This window comes from Odontesthes bonariensis, chromosome 9, assembly GCF_027942865.1.
Source record: "Odontesthes bonariensis isolate fOdoBon6 chromosome 9, fOdoBon6.hap1, whole genome shotgun sequence".
In the NCBI taxonomy this organism is placed as follows: Eukaryota; Metazoa; Chordata; class Actinopteri; order Atheriniformes; family Atherinopsidae; genus Odontesthes; species Odontesthes bonariensis.
Window position 1 is genome coordinate 24,967,997 of NC_134514.1, and position 19,481 is coordinate 24,987,477.

Consider the following 19,481-nt stretch of genomic DNA (forward strand, 5'->3'; position numbering starts at 1 on the left):
CCGTCAACTGTGTGCTTTTTGTGTTTTCTTCCATTCTCTGGCTCTTTTCCAGTCCTCTGCACTCCCGTGTGTCATCATCAATTACTTTTCAACAGGTTTAACACTAATTGGAGCCGGGCCACACACTGTTCATTTGTCATGAGAGGATTTGGAGCCCCTGCACAAACTTTTGTCCTTTTTCTCAACACCGACCTGATGAATTATACGTGTACTACGCAGCGTGGGTTTTCATCCGTTCCTTTGCTTTTATTTCCATCGATTGGTCCGCTCCACGTCTGCCTTCCACCCTCTGAATATCAGTTTTCTCCTTCCATGACAGAAGAACATTGTTTTTTCCTGCTTGGATCAGCACGGGGAAGAATACTTAATCTGTTCTTCCTGTCATGTGGTCATTGTTTAGGCTTTGAATTAATACCGCTCCATCTGTTTTGTCTGTCAGGAGTTGAGAGGTGGGGGCGAGGGGAGGAGGAGGGGAGAGGGGGGAGGGAGAAACAGAACTCAAGAGTTGGGGAATTTTCACGGCATGTACCAAAACCCAGACCGTAAAGGCCCGTTCCGAGTATAGAAACGTACACCGTCGGTCAGTTGTGTTACTGCGGCGGGGTGTAGTTTATTTGGGAAAACATTTGGCACTTGGAGGCACTCATTCCACTCCCCAAAGCGCCTGTTTGCGTCCGTTTCAGCTGCCTCAGCCCGTAATCATGAGCTAAGCCGGGAGCGCAGCTGCTCCCTGCAACAATGTCTCTGCTTGCCTGCCTCAGACCTGAGGCTGAGAGGTAGCTTCACGTGGTTTCTGAAGGTGTGAGCGCGCCATCACAGATGTGGAGCAAGGTGGGTGGCTCTTACTCACACAGAGACCCCAGTTGGACTGCGTGTCGGGCTGTAATATCTCTCCAGCATTGGCTTCGGTCCCAAATGTTTCTTTAGCTCTGTGATCTTCTTCCAGTTAAAACTCCAAACACATTATATCAAAAAGAGACTTTAAATTCAACTGAACTACAGGCACTATGCAAACACTTAAAAAGATTCCGTCTGCTCGAGCTGGGAGTGGACAGATCTATTTTAAAGCCTGAAAAATCTGGGTGTTCAGCAGCAAGGGGAAGGTCACGGCTGAGCTGTGACTGGCAAGTGTGAAAAATTAGCTGGAATTATCGTGAAAGTTTGACACGTACGAGCCGATTGTGCCACTCATCGATGAGTCGCTTCGGCTCGGGAGTGTCGTCATGGGTAAAAAGGGGACAGAAAGTTGTTTTTGTACTCAACAGGGGAGTGTGTTTCAAAACAGAAAAGAGAGAGCGCCGAACAGGTCATGTTAAGTGGTTTTATTTACAGCCAACGATTCGTGGAAGTGACCATTCGCAAACCAACAACACTATAATTGGGCGTGAGAAAGGCAAACGTGATGCTGTGATATTACAAAAATATGGACCTATTCGCTATTTTACAGTATCTACAAAACATTTATCACGTGGACATTCCTCGTCTTAACTTGTTCCGTGTTTCATCGAGATTGTCTTCAATGTGCAACTCTTCTTCACACTTCACACTTTACAACTGTCACCTTTTTAACACACAAAAGCTTCATAACACCAGCTGCGAGACGAGCGGTACAGTTTGCGTTCTCCTACGGGTGAAGATGCGAGACATTCTCGTGGCAGAGCGGAGGCTCACTTTGATTCACTTTGCTCCACAGTAAAAAGTCAGTACTCCTCGATGTTTGGACTTCATATGATTTAACCCTCTGGGCCGACAAGTTCACATTCTCTCTATATGTGTGTGTGTGTGTGTGTGTGTGTAAGAGTGCAGCTCCGCCTTTAGCCCCATGATTTGCTCGGCCGTGCTCCAGTTAGCATGTAAGTGCATATTCTGTTTGGACCATCTGAAGGAAAGGCTCTTGAGGTCGGCGCTTCAAAGAGGCACCGCGGCCACACTTGTGAGTGGCTGCTGCGTGTCAAGTGTGTGTGGGGGGGTGTGTGTGTCGAGACTGGTGAGTAATATGAGACGGAATCTGGCCGTGGCTGTTGTTGGAGTCCGGGGTGGTTCCAGGGTGGAACGCAAGCCAGAGAAATCCGTGTCATCCTAGGAAGAGAGCAGGAAGAGGAGCGCACACACAGAGATTAGAAACCTCTTGCCTGAGACCACCAACAGTTGACTTAAAACACAGGAAAGTCATGTCTACGTCTAAGAACTTGTGCCGTCTCTCGTTTCCTCTCCCGGCTGCTCATCGTGGACACAGAGCGACGCCAAAGTCTATAAAAAGACGAGGCCGGGAGGTTTTTGGGAGCAGGTGATGTATAACTTAAACTCTCCATAGGGATTAGAGCATTTATTTCAGACGCTCTGTGTCACGTCTGGATCTGGAGAGGCTGGTTGGAAGTGAGGAGTTAAGACAAAGTGTGTCACTAGAGGTCATTTTAAAGCTAATCCCGAACCCTTGACTTCTGTCCTTTCTGGTCTCTTGTGTGAACTGTGGTGGTAACATCTGTGCTCACCTTCCTGCGCCAGCACATGCAGTTTGGGAAGAAGTGCATCGGTCACAGCGCCGCCGCAGTTCTCTGCAGACAGGTTCTCCCTTGGCCTGGACCTCTCCTCGTCCTCTTCGTCCTCCTGCTCCTCCTCCTCCTCCTCTCCCTCCACCACAGGTCTGTCTGCAGGGTCAGTATTGCGCTGAGGCGGCCCAAAACACTCTAGAGTCTCGGAGCTTCCCGTCGACCCACCGGAGGTCTCGCACGGAGGCTCTGGAGGTCCCTCCAGCTGCATTGGAGCCTCTTCCTCGTCCAGGTTTGTATTTCTGGGGGAGCATCCAGGAGAAATCGGTGGTTATCAAATTCATGAGTCTGTTTTCGTGGCCAACACCCTGTTGCCTCTGTTTGTTGTCCACACTTTAAAGAGAAACAACCGCAACAGCGTCTCAAAAAAATGTTAGGGTGGGGGCAAAAAAAGGCGGCACATGTTAGAGGAACTGAAGATAAACAGCGGGGGGAACCTGTTTGAACTAATTGGGTTGATCGGCAACAGGCCGGGAAAATGATTAGGCAGAAAAAGAGCACCTTAGAGAGGCGGAGTCTCTCAGAATTAAAGATGGGCAGGGTTCCCTCAGCTGCAGTACATAATATCATGAAAAGATTGAGAGAATCTGGAGACATTTCTGTGTTTAAGGAACACACTAAATAAAAATAAAAAAAAGGCATTACTGGATGCCCGATATCATGCAATGTTTTTTTTTTTTTTTAAAAGGCATAAATGTGAAAATGATCCGTCTGTCTTTTGTGGGCCAAAGTTGATCTAAAATAAGTCAAAAAGGAAAATTAACCCGGAAAGGCATCATCAGCGCTGAAAGGTACAGACAGCTCTTGGGGCAACGTGTGCTCCCATCCAGACAGCATCTTTTTCGAGGAAGGCCTTGCATATCTCAGTCAGCCAACGCCAAGACACACACTGCAACTATCGCAACGGCGTGGCTTCAGCGTAGAAGAATCCAGGTGCTGGACTGACTCGCCTGCGGCCCAGACCCTTCACCAGTTAAAAACATTTGGCACGCCATGAAACTGCTGAAAAGCTGCTAGAATCCTATAATCAGACAATATGGGATAACATTGCTCTCCAAGAGGTTCAGCTTCTGGTCTCCTCAGATGTTTAAGGAGTGTTGAGAAAAGAGAAAGGAATCCTACACGTGGCCCCGTCCCAATTCTTTTGAGACGTGTTGCTGCCCTCGAATTCAAGATGAGCGAATATTTTTCACAAAATGGTAAAAATGTCTCGCTTACAACATTTCATGTTTTCTGTGTGCTATTGTGGATCAAATATTGGTTTATGAGATTAAACATAATTGTACTTTGTCGGGGAATTAGGGTTGAATTTGATTAAGAAAAAGAACCACAGGCCAGAAAATATGTTTGTTTTTTTAATAAATATACAGTATGTGCTATATTTATGACCATGCTTTGTTACTTTGCATTACATTTTGTCACAAAGGGATATAATGTATGGTTTCTCTTCATTTTTTTTATATACATGATTGCTCTAAAAGTATAAGCCTGGATTGTTGTATTAGTTTAAGTCACATTTAGTGTGTATTCATCCCTGAGCGCATATCGTTCTCTTACCCATCACTGAGACTCATCTGGGACTGGAAGGGACTGATGTCCTGGCTGCGGCCCAGACTGCAGCTCTCCTCACAGCAGAAGGATGGAATCAGGTGTACTGGACCTAAAATTCCCACACAAACACACATTACTTCACACTTCAATCCACCTATCTGTCTAAAAGCGTGACACTTCCACTCTACAGGGCGCTTACAAAGCTATAAATTTATTACTTTCCTTACAGCCAGCCTTGGAACAAAACTGTGCTATGAAATCTCTTCGGTCTGAACCCCCCCGACCTACCACAGGTGTGTCCTGGGCCCAGGTGACACTGGCAGCAGGGCCTCTGGGGGAAGTCGTGGAGCCAGCGGGCGTCCAGACAGGAGAGCTCCGCCCCGCTGTAGGGACAGTCCTGAGACCTCAGAGAAGCTGCTGAGGAAACGCAGAGGAAAGCGTCAGACCACCTCACAAAGACCACGTGTTGCAGAGCAATGATAGGCCACGGCAAAGAGCAGCTGCGTGACAGCTTTGGTGCTGCCACAAAACGACTTCAAGTGTTTATCGGTGCACTGTCGCCAAAGATTTGGCATCCAACTTAGTGACCCAAAATGTGGTTTTTATTAGGGGCTCATAAGTAAACTATAAAGTATCACAAAGCGATCTAATTACCAGCAGTGAGTCCATTAACTTTTCCATTAAATCAAGCCTCTGAGTCCTCACGGAACTTTGGTTATCAGATCAAACTCAAACGCTCCCTTTTGATAAAAGCCTTCGGTTCGTGAGGCCAACAACCGTCGGCATTTTGTGGCAGCTTTGATGAAGGGGCGGGGTGCGTGTTTAAAACCACTGACAAAACACTGAACTGAGTATTCACTCTGCAACTCTTAAGTATGAGGGCGAAAAAAAAAAAAAAAAAAAAAATCAACAACACATAACCTCAAACGCACTTTTTGTTCCCGATGAGTTTAGTGGAGAAGCGTGACGTCAATATGTTCGTTGCCCCGGGACGTTTCACATACTTAAAGACTTCTGGCCTCACGAATGCTGCTCATTATACAAGTTCCCACAAATGTGCTACATCAAGCTGTGATGATGAAGCTTAATGCTGCACCCTGTTTGTTAACAGAGCAGCAATGTAGTCAAGTTCATACAGCGATAGCTGCTCCTGACGAAGGCCTTCACAATCCCTACATGTATGCATATCTTGCACCACATTCTAAACTAAATTAGAGGCCTCTTTAATGGACCTCGAGGGGGATGGGGGGGGGGGGTGTCTCTTAGTAAAGCTTCAATGGAATCTACTTGCTCACCAAGTCTCAAAGCACGCTTTTGAGATAACTTATCTTCAGTGTTTGATGTTGTTCAGCGACACACATTTTCAGATCACATCTGAGCCTTCTTTTGTTTTGGAAGTCTGAACTAAAGCACATATCACGCTGGAATTTTGTTGAGTGTGCATTTGAAACGCCAGCAGCTGCTGTGGAGGTTCAAGGTTCAATGCAGCATGAAACCACATGTGGAGAAAAAAAAAATCTGCAGCGGGGCAAACGGCGACCTTACGCCGCTGGTTCCAAAACCGCGCGCCAACAAATGAGTATAAACCAGAAACCCCCGCACATTTAAAAAAAGAAAAGAAAAAGGGGCCGTGATGGCATGACAAATGCTCCTTTTTGGACACAAGAAAACGTAGAACATGCAGTTTCAGAGTATCACCACTGACCACTGGGCTTCTTCTCCAGCAGCTGTCTTTTGCAGTAGATGACGCACAGGACGAGCAGCGCCAGCAGCACCGTAGCCAGAGCGCTGCAGATGACCGCAGCCAGGGCCATGTCCCGCGGGCTGGTCACCACCGAGGGCAGCGGCACCAGGTTCACACGTCCACTGCCTGCAAGAGGTGAGCGCACAGCAGGTGAATGCAGGGCAACAAAAGTGGGAGCCCATGACGGCAGACCTTCACAGCTCATTGCAACACGGTGAGCGCTACTTTAACACAACAAAATAATCAGGGTTTTTTTTCTTTTTTTTTTTAAAAAGGTGTTTCAGATACAAAAAGTTCTACTCAGCGAGGGCATAAATAGAACGGAAGATGACTAATTTACTTCACATTATCCAACACTCCCCAGCCAATTAGAATAATTACCTCCCTGGGCCTCAGGTCAGCCACCTCTTTGTTTAGGTCTAATAATAATAAGTGGAGGAGTTCAAAGAGAAAATCCCTGCGGTGGATTCTCTCTTTATCTGCCTCCGTCTCATCCTCCCCAGAAGATGATTTACAGACATCTCCCCCCCCTCCACCTCCGCCCCCAGGGTCCCGCACACATGCCGGGCAGGCTTTTGTATTAAGCCAGATATGACTGTGCACAGACTGACATTTTAGTGCATTTTCACACTTGTGCGTGCGTGCCATCGCGCGGATCTCATGATTAAGCCCCATTACAGCTCTCCCCCTGCTTGAAGGGGAAATGTGATGTCAGTGTTTGCCCCCACCTTCAGGACATCTATGAAGACCCGTATGAATACTTCAAGAATGCGGCTCATTTTACAAGTTCCCACAAATACGGTGCATCGGAGCTTAATGCAACTTAATGCTTAAGTGTCACAGCATAAGACAGATGAACTGGCACCGAAAGAATTGTCTCCAGCTACAATAATTACCTTGTAATCAAATCAAATGCTCCACGAGAGGTTTTGGAAGGACAAGCAAAATCTTTTCTTTTTTCTTTTTTTAAAGTTTTTCTTTTGTTCTTTCCAGTAGCTCAAGTCTGAGTTGTGGTATTAACAAAGTGTTTACGCTCTCTGAATTTATTCGGGCAAACGGGTTTACAACGATCCTAAACCCGCTGCAGCAGCACATTTTGGGGGGTGTCTTGGAGGTGATCATCACACATTATTGTTTTGTCAGAAGATTTGACCCAAGTCCTTCCCATAGACGTTAAGCTGCAGACTGTCGTGAGAAACAAAGAGAGTCTGGGATGTTTTTGAGTCCATAATAGCTCCTAAAGGCTTTTTCCTTTGATGGATCTGCTGAAAGACGAAAGAAGGGAAAAAAAGAATACTATAATTTCTCTCATGCTATTCAATACTGCACCATCTCGTCACCTTCTGTCCGAAATGCTTTGTTTTAGCCCTTGTCTCTTTAAGGCCCCCCCTCCCAAAAGGCCCAGTGTGCTGTGATTGGTCAGCTGCGCTGGTTAAATACCAGAGTGAACGGAGTGGTACCAAAGTGAACCAAACCGCCCATTATTTGCTGTCGAAGTGTCACTAATAAGTATAAGTAAAAAAAAAAATTATGAAAATTATGAAAATTTCTTCAAGGTGATAAAGAATTAAGGAGGAGAGAAGCCTGGACTACAAGCGTGTAGTTTCTGGCAGCTCAGTAGCAGCAGCTTGGTTTCCACTCATTCTCGAAAGCAAATCTGAAGAGATCTTTTAAAAGAGCCACAAAGCCAAATGTGAATCAGAGCTGTGTCTATTGACTGGTTTGAAGTGAATGAAGCAGACTGTGCACAGTGGCTGTAGAGGCTCTGTTGTAAGTGGTTGTAATTCAGCAGAAGAAGTAGTTGTCCTAACTGGAGATTATTGGAGATATATTAAAACAATGGGCATCCATTTGTGGAAAAGGGAAAGAGCTCTTCCTCAGGAATTACTTTGATCCCTGGGAATGTCTGGGATATTTTCTCATATCTGGGAAGATGCCGGTCACTCATATGAGGAAATAATTTGACAGCTGAGAGTGGAAGCAGATGGTGAGTCAATCATTCTACTCTATGCTAGGTCAGATGCCCTTTACAAAGTTGTTTTACATTTCCCACCTTATCCCCCCACCCCAATGCTTTTTAAGGCTTCTTCGAAACAGGCAAAACTCAAGTGAGCAGATAAACGTTTCCCCCCCCCCGCATCATTGGAAGTTTTTTTCCACCATTTTCCCTCCCCTTTACTTAGACACATTTTCTATGAGCAAATCAGAAACTGCAGATAAAAACCCAGCTCGTGTCTCTTCTGGTGAAGACTAACTTCCTCTGGTGTGTCAGAAAAGACGGCGCGATGACGGAAAGGGGAAAAAAAAACTAAAAGTGCAAGTTTTATACGTATTTAAGCCGCGAGCGTCTGTTGGGAGGACTGACATCAGCGTGCCTCGACTCAAATCGTCAACTTTGAACTTTTACAATAATCCAATCCAATTTTCCTGATCGATATGTGCGCGATCGAGAGGGTGCAGGTTCATGCAGGCCAAACAGTGAAGTTCCCAATGAGAATGGCAGGTGTAATAAATGACTTTTACTCAGAGAAAATCTGCTGTTTGCTTTTCACTATATTAATCATAAAGGCGACGAGTACCGGCCGTTTCTCATTCAAGAGCTCTTTGTTATGCCGTGTAAACATGACTTTAGCCTTAGCTTCTTCTTTTAATTCAGACAGATAGGGGATAAGGGTATTTTAACATTCCTTCCAAATGGAAAAAAAAAAAAAAGCACTGCTCCCAAAGTCTGACCCCAGAAGGCACACTGAAGGATCAACTTGATTGAAGCACTTCGAAGTGCATAATGTCAGAAGCATGACGCATTCCAGTGGCAGATTTAAAAAAAAGAAAAGAAAAAAGCGGTGCAGCAACACACATCGTGGCACAGCTTAAATCATCCCGGTCTATTTGATGTCCTGTTTAACCAGGGATGTTTGTATTTAAAGGCTCTGCTCTATAACCCGCCGTGACAGAGGGAAACTTTAAACCACTGTAGCGCAATGGCGGCTTTACTTCAATGACGAGCACTAACGTGCACAAAATAAAAGTCTGTTTCATTTCGCTTGTGTGTCCGCTCTCGATGAGTCGGGTCCGGGATTGCCGTGCTGTGTCTGGCATGTGACCATCCTGTTTAAACTTAGTCTGCATTGTGAAGGTCAGATTCAGCTCATCCGAGGTGAGCATCAACACAAAGGCAGCCTGTTATCGGAGAGCCAGCAGCTGCAGCAAACACAGATAAACACTGCTCCATTGAACGGGCCTCACCTGCTGATATTATCTCCACACAAACCAGACCAGTAAACCGCAGCCTTTCATAGACTCCCTGCCTGTTGACTTTATGGAATGCTATATAGTCCAAATAAAAGAAGCACTTCTTTACACCTCTGACGGATCTTTGACTTTTGTCAGTGCAAAGTCTTTTATAAGGGGCGGGGGGGGGCTGTTTTACCCAGAGTGACAGAAAAAAGAATGCGCACACATTTCTGACAGGAGTCCTCTTTTGTGCTTCCAAGTGCTGTGATCTCCATCTGCAGACGTTCATAATCGTTTCAGATTATTTTGTTGCGTGGAACTGGGCTGCTGTCTTGGGGCAGCAAAAGAAGATTCAGTGAAAGTAATTAGCTCCTAACCCGCCTTTCAAACGTTTGGAAACGCAACCTGCTTTCGCGTGTTTTCATCATCCGTTGCGGACCGGATGTGAAGTGAGCGGGCTCAGTGCGCATCTCGTCTTATTCCTTAAAAGTGTTGATCATGAATCAGTCGGCCTGTTAGTCCTCGTTTTTAGCTTCCTGCTGGCAGATTCGAAGGTCTGGCCCAAGTCAAACGACGCGGCATAATCCGGGTAGCACCATCAAAGTTGGAGGAGCAGGTACAGGTATCTATCATATTTGCGTATTAACTTGATCGGTCAGCTGTAAGGTTTCGCGTTTGTTCACTTTACAGTCGTCACTTCTAGTAAAGAAGCAGCACCGAGCATCACTGTTGCTGTGAGGTGGCGGTTTGATAGTTGCCTTTAAATTTGACTAAGACAGCAGGAAGGACCAGTGGCTCTGCGTGATCCCCTCTGCCTACATTCGAGTAAGCTCTGTGAATGTGCTTTTGAATACTCTGGTTTGAATTGCTGGTAGGCCGGAGTGTATCCTGTACTTTGTTGTGTGCCAGCTGTGGTCAGAGCTGACTGCGTGGACTTGAAGTCAATCAGCATGTTGCAGCAGTGGGAAGCGCCAAGGTTATCAGAGGACGGTTCCTTTGACTAGGTTCCATTAGAAGTTCCGTTTAAAAATGTTACAACGGCGCATTCCAGTTCAATCCACGTAAAAACCTATGTTCGATTATAAATAGTGCAGAGACAATATTTTTTTAAAAACCTCCTCTCTGACGTCCGTGTAGCAGCAAAACGGGACGAAGCTGCAAAGAGCTGTGTGTGTGCGCGATTCACGACTGGCTCGTCCGCTCTCTGAGATCCACCAGGACAGTGAAAGACTTCAGCAGATGAAACGCATTAAAGAGGCTGAAGGAATCCATAAAACGCAACCTCATTTTTCACTCGGCTCCAAAAAGCCACTGGGGGAAAGGGAGGAGAGGGAAAGGAGGGGTTTAAGATTTACAGTCCACCCCAGACAGCATCTGCCTCCCCAGCACAGCTGCACCGTTGCCCCGGGCCAGTGTGGCCCATTAGAATGATCCGCCCTTTAAGTTTTCACCACCCTCCTCAAGATAACAGCGGAGGGAGGGAAGGAGGGGGGGGCATTCAAACATTTGGAAATGCTCCACCGAGAGTCCCTGTAGGAGCTAACTAGCAGCTATGTTCCCAGACACAATGGCCATTTTGTTTCACAGGCCTCCTCCAGTATCAAAACGGGAAGCGGCACAGATGGACAAATGAGCACACAGAGGGAGGCCAATTGTTTCAAGGTCATAATATACATAAAGAACCTTCTTTTTTTTCCTTTTTTTTTTAACTAAACTAATAAAGACGAAAGATTTAAGACCAAACAAAGAGTGAATGGTCCGATGAAACCACCATTCCCTCTCCACCACCCCGCCGTCAGGAAGTCACACTCAATTACCAAAGGTATAAGTTCATTCGCCTGTTGGTTTTTGGAGGAAACCTGAAATCATAAGGTTGCACTTAACTACTTATAAAGGCCAGAAGGAAGAAGTTAATTGGATCTGCAGCTTCTGGAATGTGTGCCCTGACATAATGTAACACGCCCCCCCTGCCTCCTTTTTGCATAATGTCCATAAATTACACCGCTGGAACCAGGACCCTCTCCTGATGAGATCTGTTCCGTCCAGAAACGTCAACAGAGGTTTTGTTCAAGGAAGTTTGCTTGTTTAATCCAAACCGAGTGCTGAAAACTAGTGTCATGTTCTGAGCTAATATAATCCAGGGCTGGCAAATCCACTGTTATTTTAGCTTTTCAACTGCTCGGCTCGTAAATCCAAGCATTTATTTGCAGATATAGCATAGCTGGCTGCCTCTGTGGGACTTAGTGAATGAAATATGGCCTCGCTCCACCCTTTAAAGGTTGTGGTTCTGGTTATACCGAGAACCCTGTGCTGGCATGTTGAGGCTGTGTGCTCTCCAGCCTGGGTTTTGGTTCTTGAAACTTTTGGCTAGAAGTCCGTTAGTGTGCAGGAGATGGGAGTGTTTGCATTCAGATTATTGCATCCCTGTTGTTTCATGCTGAAAGACTTCCTACCGTGAGCTGTGGATAATTGTCCTGTTTCATGGGAACATTTAAAGGGACATTTAAAGGAGGTGAGAGAAAGTGCTTACAGTTGGGCTCATAAGGAGGTGGAGGGTCCCCACAAGGTATGCACTCCATGTCTTGGAATCCACTCAATTTTGTCTTCCTGTAATATCTGTTGAAGACACAAGATCAAGAGTTTATTAACCAAAACGGACATGTTTTTTCCTGTAGAATCAGGAGCAATGAGCCCCTCGCGCGCCGTTCTCTTACCCCGGCAGACAGTCGCCACACACCGCGTTGCTGGTGGCCGAGCAGTTGCCCTTCTGGAAGCGGTTGATGAGTCCGCAGTCCAGACAGGGCTTGCACTTCTGCAGGCTCCGGTCCTCTTTGAAGCGACTGCTCCGGCAGGGCATGCACCGGGCATCCTCTCCATAACCAAAGCCACATTCCTGGAGGGATTAATGGGAAAAATACACCGGGTAAGAGGTGGAGTTGGTTGGTTTGGGGTGATGTGCAGATGGTGAAAAGAGGGCTTGAATGTGGACTACTGGGGGTCTTGGAATTAAAGAATGATCTTGGCTCACGGGATCAGAGGAGAACAATAGCCTGCCTCTTTTGAGAGTCCATCTTACACTGGCAATAATCTCCCTGACTCTCTCAGTATGAATGAGTGGCCTTCCGCTGCAAGACCCAGAGAGGCCTCGCATTTGAATAATAAAGGCTCTGGGGGACACCCACTGTTGTATTATTGCAGGTTTATTGCTGCGTTTTTGTGGGACTCCCACTCCAAGCAGACTCCCCGAGTGTTCCCCTTTGATTGAGAGGCCAGCAAGCAAAAGGAAATGCTTCAGGAAGAGGGCAAGGATTATGGAGAGGTGGATGGAGAAAACGAGATGAATACTCTTTTTGTGCTCAGCAATTGAAAGTGCACTTAAAAAGCACGGCTTCCTGCAGCCGTGTGAATGATCTGATGCCAGACCTCCTTTTGAATCAGCTCACCTGAGCCCACCTTTAAATGGCTGAATATATTTTCAGATTTGGAATATTTTGGAAATCATTTGGAACAAAGTCGACCTTTTTTCCTCGTTCATTAGGTCAACTGAAAATGTAGAGGAATAGCCTAAAGAAGAGCCTAATATCATCCCTGATAATCCATCCACCTGCCACTGTGCTTCTCGTCTTGTCTTTCCTTCCCCACTGATTCTCTTCTGCATCCCTCAAAATTACGTTCAGACCGGTGGCGTCAATGACATCCTGACATTTACATGACAGCTGACATTGCTGCACGCCACACAAGAGTGAGGAGACCCAGCAAGGATGACATCATACATTGATCATTCATTATCAGCTCTGTAGCAGCTGCGCTCCTGTTATCCAGTGTTGCCCCGCTGCCAAGGAAGGGTCGGCTTAAAAAAAGGTCCCCTCTCCCCGCTTCTCTCTGTGCCCGTGTCCCGTTTCACTGCCTGGGCATGCGGTCCTGCCGGAATGTGGGCAGAAGATTCTGATACGGGGGTAGGGTTTGGGAGAAATTAAAAATGGAGGTTGGAGGCAAAGATGCGATCTTGCCATGGCACCACAGATTCGGGGAAGAAGATTAGGAGTTCAGTTCTTTCAGCCAAACACATGTAAGCCTGACACTGAACCCTTAGGCCGTGCCTGGCCCGTTGGGCCAGCTAGGACTGTGCTACTGCAGCTGTTGCTATGAACTGCCCTTATAAGGCCTTATTGTCCGGCCGAGCAGAACAGAGATCCCAGGGAGGGATTGATGAGTAATAAAGAGGGGAAAGGAGGAATAGAGAAGACCCGAAAGCCCCTGTTTGCGTGTCATCATCTTTCTGTTCTCAAAAGAGAACAGCACTGATCCCTGAAAATGGTCCTTCAGACCAGCCCTGCAGTAACCGCGGGACACCACACGGTGACCCACTTCCAAGTGAAGGAAAGGGCCCCCGGGATGATACATCCCAGTATGACCCAGCACTGGCACAAGCTCTGTCCATGAGGCGCCGCATGGCAGGATGGGCCGATGCTACGTGGACACAAGCAGGTCAGCGCGCTGAGACAAAGGGAAAGGAAGCTAACTCCTGCACGCAGTGCAGATCATCAGGGAGCCATCTTTCTTTTTCCATCCCTGACAACAAAGCACGTCGGAGCTGACAACCTGCACGGACTGAGACCTGTTTGGCAGCTGAAAGGAGGACTGTGGATGTTCAAGGTATTATTCCTAAGACAGGGAGAGCACACAATGCATATAATTCTGTAACACATTGGCACAGCAAAATAGTCCCCAACGTCACTAACAAAACAACAAATTGAATCTGTTAAAATGGACAGCACGGTATTATCGTCTGCATGGTCATACACCATGAAAAAAAACTAAGCATTTGGGGAGAAAACCACCAGGAACACTGTGAAAAACCTCATTCGGAGCCAGATTAAAGCAGCACAAACAAATCCTCAGTTGTCATGTGGTCCCTTCAAACAGATTCAACTCAAAACCCATTGAAATTTTTTTAAAAACCAAAAAGAAACGAGGCAGATGCTTAACATCCCGTTTTTCTGCACGGCCTATCTCCTGATCTAGTTTGACTGCCAAGCATAACAGCCGTGTGAAGGGGAGTGAGGGGGCGAGCTGGCTGGGACCTGAAGCATGTTCAGACGCACAGATATGTCTGAGATCAGGAGGGAATCACACAAGGGGCGGGGGGTGGGGTGGGGGGGTTGTTCACATGATCTGTTGATGAAACAAAGCTGAGAACAATCCCAAGTCAGTTAGAGCACGCTCACACCTCCCTTTGTGTTTGTGCCTCTGTTACACTCGCTCAAGCTTCTTTAGACACGAGGATCACACAACAAGTGCCTGGACGCTGGTTTTCACCCTGGTGCTGCTCGTGTCCTCCCTCAGCCAGAGCCACCCAGAGCTCCTTTTGTCCTGGGAGTGTGGCTGGAGGAAATGTTATGCCCTTGCTACATACTACACGATGTTGACACATCAAAGTTGGTGTGTTCCTGCCTTCCTTTTTCTTTTTTTCCTTTTTTTTGTGCCACTGGCAGTTTTCCAACCCGCGCTGGAAAGCCAATAACCTCTTCCTCTATCATGTCTGACACAACACCACCAATAAGTAACTGCGTCTGAATAAAACCCTCAAATAAAATATGTCAGGGAGAGAAAGGGGAGCTGTTTTTTTCTTTTATGGACGTCCCCTCTGTGTGGGTGGTTCTTTTTAACTACAGTTAAGTGTGGTGGGGCTAATTGATGTTTGTCAGCCGGCCTCTGAGTTGCTTCCAGAGGCGAATTTCCAGAGCTAACTGGGCCACATTCCTTTGAGATCTCTATGGCAGCTGCACAGAAGGACTCCAAAAGTCTGCTTCCTTCCCCACCGGTCTACCCGGCCTTTTAGAATATGGATGGATTGTCTTGGTTACTCTGAGTTCAAATCACAAGGTTGTTGGTATGGGAAACCTTCTCCCAGTCCCCCCCGGTCACTGCTTTGAGCCGGCATCCCGCTACCTTCACAGAAAGAATAAGGCAGCCAATTATTAACCAGGACCCCAGGGTGGCTAGCTGCACTCATGCCTGTCGAGCTGGCAGAGGAACACGAGGACTACTGAAGCGTATTAGCAGCCTCAGAGCTCGTGTCTGTGTGCACAGAGATTAAAGGCAACTGGGCTTAAATGCATGTGTGCAACACATGTAAAGGGAGTGACAGAGTTTTTCACCAGCACTCAAAGATGTAGTGTAGTGTAAAGTAAGACATTCCAAACATGCTCCTTACTACTCAATAAAATAGAGTTAGGTAAAATCCTCTAAAAATGATTTAGCTGTGCTATAAATCCTACAGTAATTAGGGTTGTAATGCCCTCTCTTTTTGTTTTTTGGGTTGATTTTTTATTTAAGTTCAATTTAGAAGCTGTTAAATTGCAGCGTGTAATGGCATGTGCAGATACCATGTTGCGGTTTTGCATGAACCCATTTGAATATCAAAACGAGGGGAAACTGCACTTGGAAGGTGTAGAATTATCTCAACAGCTCCTTTCACTGTTGCGGCCTTGCTCGCTGCAATGATAGCTGTAGGAAACCATTACGGTGGGGCTGCTGCTGTGCGCCACCAGTTTCTATTAGATCACAATGTTTACTCACCTTTAAATCAACGCCTACACTTGCAAAAGTGGGTAGATGCTGCCAGAGAGGAAAGCCTTTTTGCTTACCAACCCCAACTGACACTACAGAGGCCTGTTTGTACAAAGCACACAAAAACCTGTGGCTAATGGGGGTGGAAAGAACTGTACTCCCTGTCGAGAGAGCGGCAAGCTTAGGCACGGCTCACTTCAGACGACGAAGACAATAAGTTGGACGGGGTGCAACGACGGAAAGACAATGGAAGCCATTCAGCAGCAGGAGGTCAAAAATATGGGTGTGACCGATTGAAGGAAGGTCGGTCGATGTTCTACACAAGCTAATAGCGGTTTTTGGCTGCTTTGTGCATGAAAGAGAGGAAGTAATAAATAATGTTGGGTCCCTGGATGAAATACGTTTTCCACCATTTTCCCTTTGACCAACGATTTTTGGCTCTAACAACAAAGGAAAAGTTGATTCAACTAACCTTTCGTGGATCCCTTGCGTTACTACACTCTGTATTCCCCAAAGAAACAAGCAACAGCACTTTTTCCCTTCGCTTTGGCTCTATGGGAAGCAGGGAAGTCATGTGGGCACAGTTCTTTCGTAAAAATCTGCCTTAAAGAGCTTCTAAATGGGTATGGTGAGCAAAGGCAGAGACATTTGGAAACAGTTGTGATCCAACCTTAGAAAGCTCCTGTCCTGCATCGCACTGTTTGCAGGGTTTGCAGCTCCCAGAGCGGTCCTTGTACTCCTGCTCTCTGCACTCTCTGGTCTCCTCCACGGCTCTCACACGAATCTGAGAGGGACAGACATTTGGTGAAAGTTAGGAGATTCCTGCATTTCATCACAGCCTTTATCCGCAGCAGATAAAGCAGACTCATTCCTCAGCTATGCGTCACTTTGTCTCTTCGTGCTTTAAGGGGGTCTACCCCACGGAGATAAGCTCAAACTTTCATGAGACCTGTGGGAAAACTGCAGCGGCAGAGTTTGAGTCAAAGGTGGCAAAATAATGCGCTCATGTTCTACAAACTTACACGAGGAGTAGGTATTCAGAGTCTGCGTGTGCACTGTATCTTCCCTTTTAAATATACTTCCACAGCAGTGTTCGTATGAGAGAAGATGTGCACGCTGTATTAAAGATTCCAACCAAGTGCTATAAAGGAATCGAAAACAAAACACACAACGAAAAGAGCCCCTACCAGAGCCGAATAGATGACGTGTGCAGTTAGCAGGAGCGCCAAGGTGTCCTGAAGCTTCCAGGCCATTTCGATGGGCCACCCGTTGCCTGCAGCTGAAAGGAGCACAGTCAAAGTCAAGACACTCCTCTCGACGAACCACAGGGATTTTTTTCAAAATGATCCATTTCGTCTTAAGGTCGTCTGAGGCCAAATGGATCTGATTTGAATCGACAGTTTCCACAGAAAACAGGCAGGTTCGGATTTGTTTAGCCTCTTAAACCGCACAGATTTTGCTGGTGGCACTGTGAGTGCAGCCAGCCTTTTATGCAAATTTTCAGTGTTTCAAGTCATATTCAAATGTTTCCAAATAATTCTCACGTATCGGACATGCAAATGTCTTTAGAGTGACAAACACTTGCAAAAATAATTCCACTTGATGTCCGTCAAAAGACCATTCCGCACACAGTAAGTCCCAGTATTGCTCGAATTCGGGGGGGGGGGGGGGGGGGGGGGGGGGGGCGCGCACAGACACACATCTTCTGGAGGACTGTCTTGAAAATCTGCTTCTCCTTTCTTGCACAGCCTGGTAAACGGGCTGCGGAGCAAAATGCGGCTGAGAAATAAGTCATGAAACGGCTCAAACAAAAATAAACTCTGAAAGGTTGCACTTACAGTACTCTGATTTCTGCACCTACACCTGAGTGCGGTTTCTTTGATCTGTTTTCTTTCTTTTGTATCTTTAAATATCCCCTTATTAGGTCAAACTATGCACCTAGCTGAATTATTAATTTCATGAAGTGGCTCCTAAAAGCCTCCACTTGGAGAAACTGTGGGAAAGCATGCCCCTTGTCTGTATGTATTTGCTTGACTTTGCTCAATTCCTGGACGCCTTGATTTGATCAAGATTATGTTATTTGATCTTATAGACACTCGGGGATTGAGCCAAGATGGACAAATGCTGTAGTTTGACATAAATCCAGACCAAATGCATGACACACACACAAAAAAAAGTCTCTCCAAATGCATTTATCAATGGACAGAATGGAATTTCTTCAGTGCCCTGAAACAGTTTAGAGAGCCCCCCCCCCACCACCAACACCAATTTTAAAGCCTCTGCTTTCTAATATAGATTATGTTGGTGACTATCCTCATATTTCCAACATTATTGCTTCAGCAGTTGGGTAGAAAAGGAAGAAAACTTTATCTTGACAGTCATTTTGGGGTTATAACAATCCTATAATCTCAGACAGCCTCCGCAGTTTATCATGAGAGTAGTTTTGTTATATTATGTTCAAAAAAAAAAAAAAAAAAACGGCTGCTAACACGTGAGCAACATTCGCTACACGGTATATTATCACCAAACATTAGCATCTTCAGGGGAAACGACGGTGAGAATCTGTGCACTTAATTGTGTTGATGCCGCAATGTAAAAACTCTTCAAAGAGTGGAGGTTTTGTCAGTGGTGCCCTGGTGCAACTAACCAGGTAGTTTAGCGTCAGTGGATTAAAAAAAGAAAAAAGAAAAAATATGTATAAATATTTTCAAAACTGAACCAAAAGCGTTCCTTACCTGATAGAAAGGAGCCCGTTTGTCAAAGCGGCGGTTGTTAAAAGTCGACAGCAGACCGGTGAGAGAAGTGGTGGCTCGTTTCCCGCACCGGTCCGCTCACCGTGTCAGCCCGGCGTCTCCTCGCTCAATCCCGCACGAGTCAACTCCGTGCCGCCGCTGCTCGAGCGCAGACTCAGCGCCGAGATCAAAGGCGGAGAGAGGGGCTGGCTTTATGGATCTGAAGCGCGTGTATCTGATCTGTGGTCAGCCAGGCTACATCAAAGACCCGGCTACACGCACGCACACAGAGTTAAAGACACACACGCACACACAGCTCGGTATTCATAGAGTGATCAATAACAAGTGTCGGTGTGAAAAAAAAGTTGAACAAATGTCCAAGCAGAGGGTTTTACGACCTCTCTCAAACGCTATTGTGTTCCAGACCGTGAGTTTGTTGAGCGCGTGAGGTCTTTTCACACGACTCTGCCATTTTAGGGCATTACTCTGAATTTTGAGTGGCCCTCAATAAATGGTCGTCATGCTGGCCCACGCTACAGGACACAGCATGTCACCGCTATCTCGCGCACCGCTTGTCTATGTGCGTACTCTATCACATTAGTCAGAAAGCTCTCATCTCTACGAGCCGCAGATGTCATGACGTCAGTGCGCTGCTCCATGATTGGCTGAGTTTGGGCTTAACCCATCTAATGGTTTCAGTGCTAAATTGCTGACTTTGTTTTCATATTTGTATTTCACTGGAAGGCTGGGGAAAAAAATCTATAGGTGCAAATTATTCATCGTGAAAAAAAGCCCCACAACCTTAGAGCCACAAGGTGTCAACAATGAAACCACACTTAGGCTTATCGATAGATTAGTTCAGGGCTTTCTACAGATATGATTTATTTGAACTAAACGTAATTCTCCTAAAAGTTTGCTCTTGGTTGTTAATTCAAGTTCAGAACCACTGGTGAAAAAAGAAAAAAAAAGGAAATGCGTGTGCGTGTGCGTGATCGCGTGCGTGTACGTGTACGTTAGTTGGAACCGAGGCAAAGACACAAAGGACAAAAGTTCAGCGCTGCAGTAAAGTGGCCAATTACTGAACAAGTCCGGACATGT

At 46.3% G+C, this 19,481-nt stretch overlaps 1 protein-coding gene across 2 annotated transcripts; it reads right to left on the reverse strand.

Moving 5' to 3' along the window:
- Nucleotides 1-1,307: 1,307 nt before the first annotated feature.
- tnfrsf19 (tumor necrosis factor receptor superfamily, member 19) lies at nucleotides 1,308-18,973 on the reverse strand. Of its 2 annotated transcripts, none has more exons than XM_075473739.1 (10): nucleotides 18,387-18,973; nucleotides 16,839-16,930; nucleotides 16,322-16,435; nucleotides 11,793-11,971; nucleotides 11,609-11,694; nucleotides 5,806-5,970; nucleotides 4,389-4,514; nucleotides 4,107-4,209; nucleotides 2,493-2,791; nucleotides 1,308-2,079 (listed from the first exon to the last, which is right to left on the reverse strand). In XM_075473739.1, exons 2-10 carry the CDS (start codon nucleotides 16,902-16,904, stop codon nucleotides 2,075-2,077), a joined length of 1,143 nt encoding a protein of 380 aa, XP_075329854.1. In that variant the 5' UTR covers nucleotides 16,905-16,930; nucleotides 18,387-18,973; the 3' UTR covers nucleotides 1,308-2,074. The 2 variants fall into 2 exon arrangements, with proteins under 2 accessions (XP_075329854.1, XP_075329853.1); XM_075473738.1 differs by having other exon boundaries at nucleotides 4,389-4,517; nucleotides 18,387-18,972.
- Between the last annotated feature and the right edge of the window lie 508 nt (nucleotides 18,974-19,481).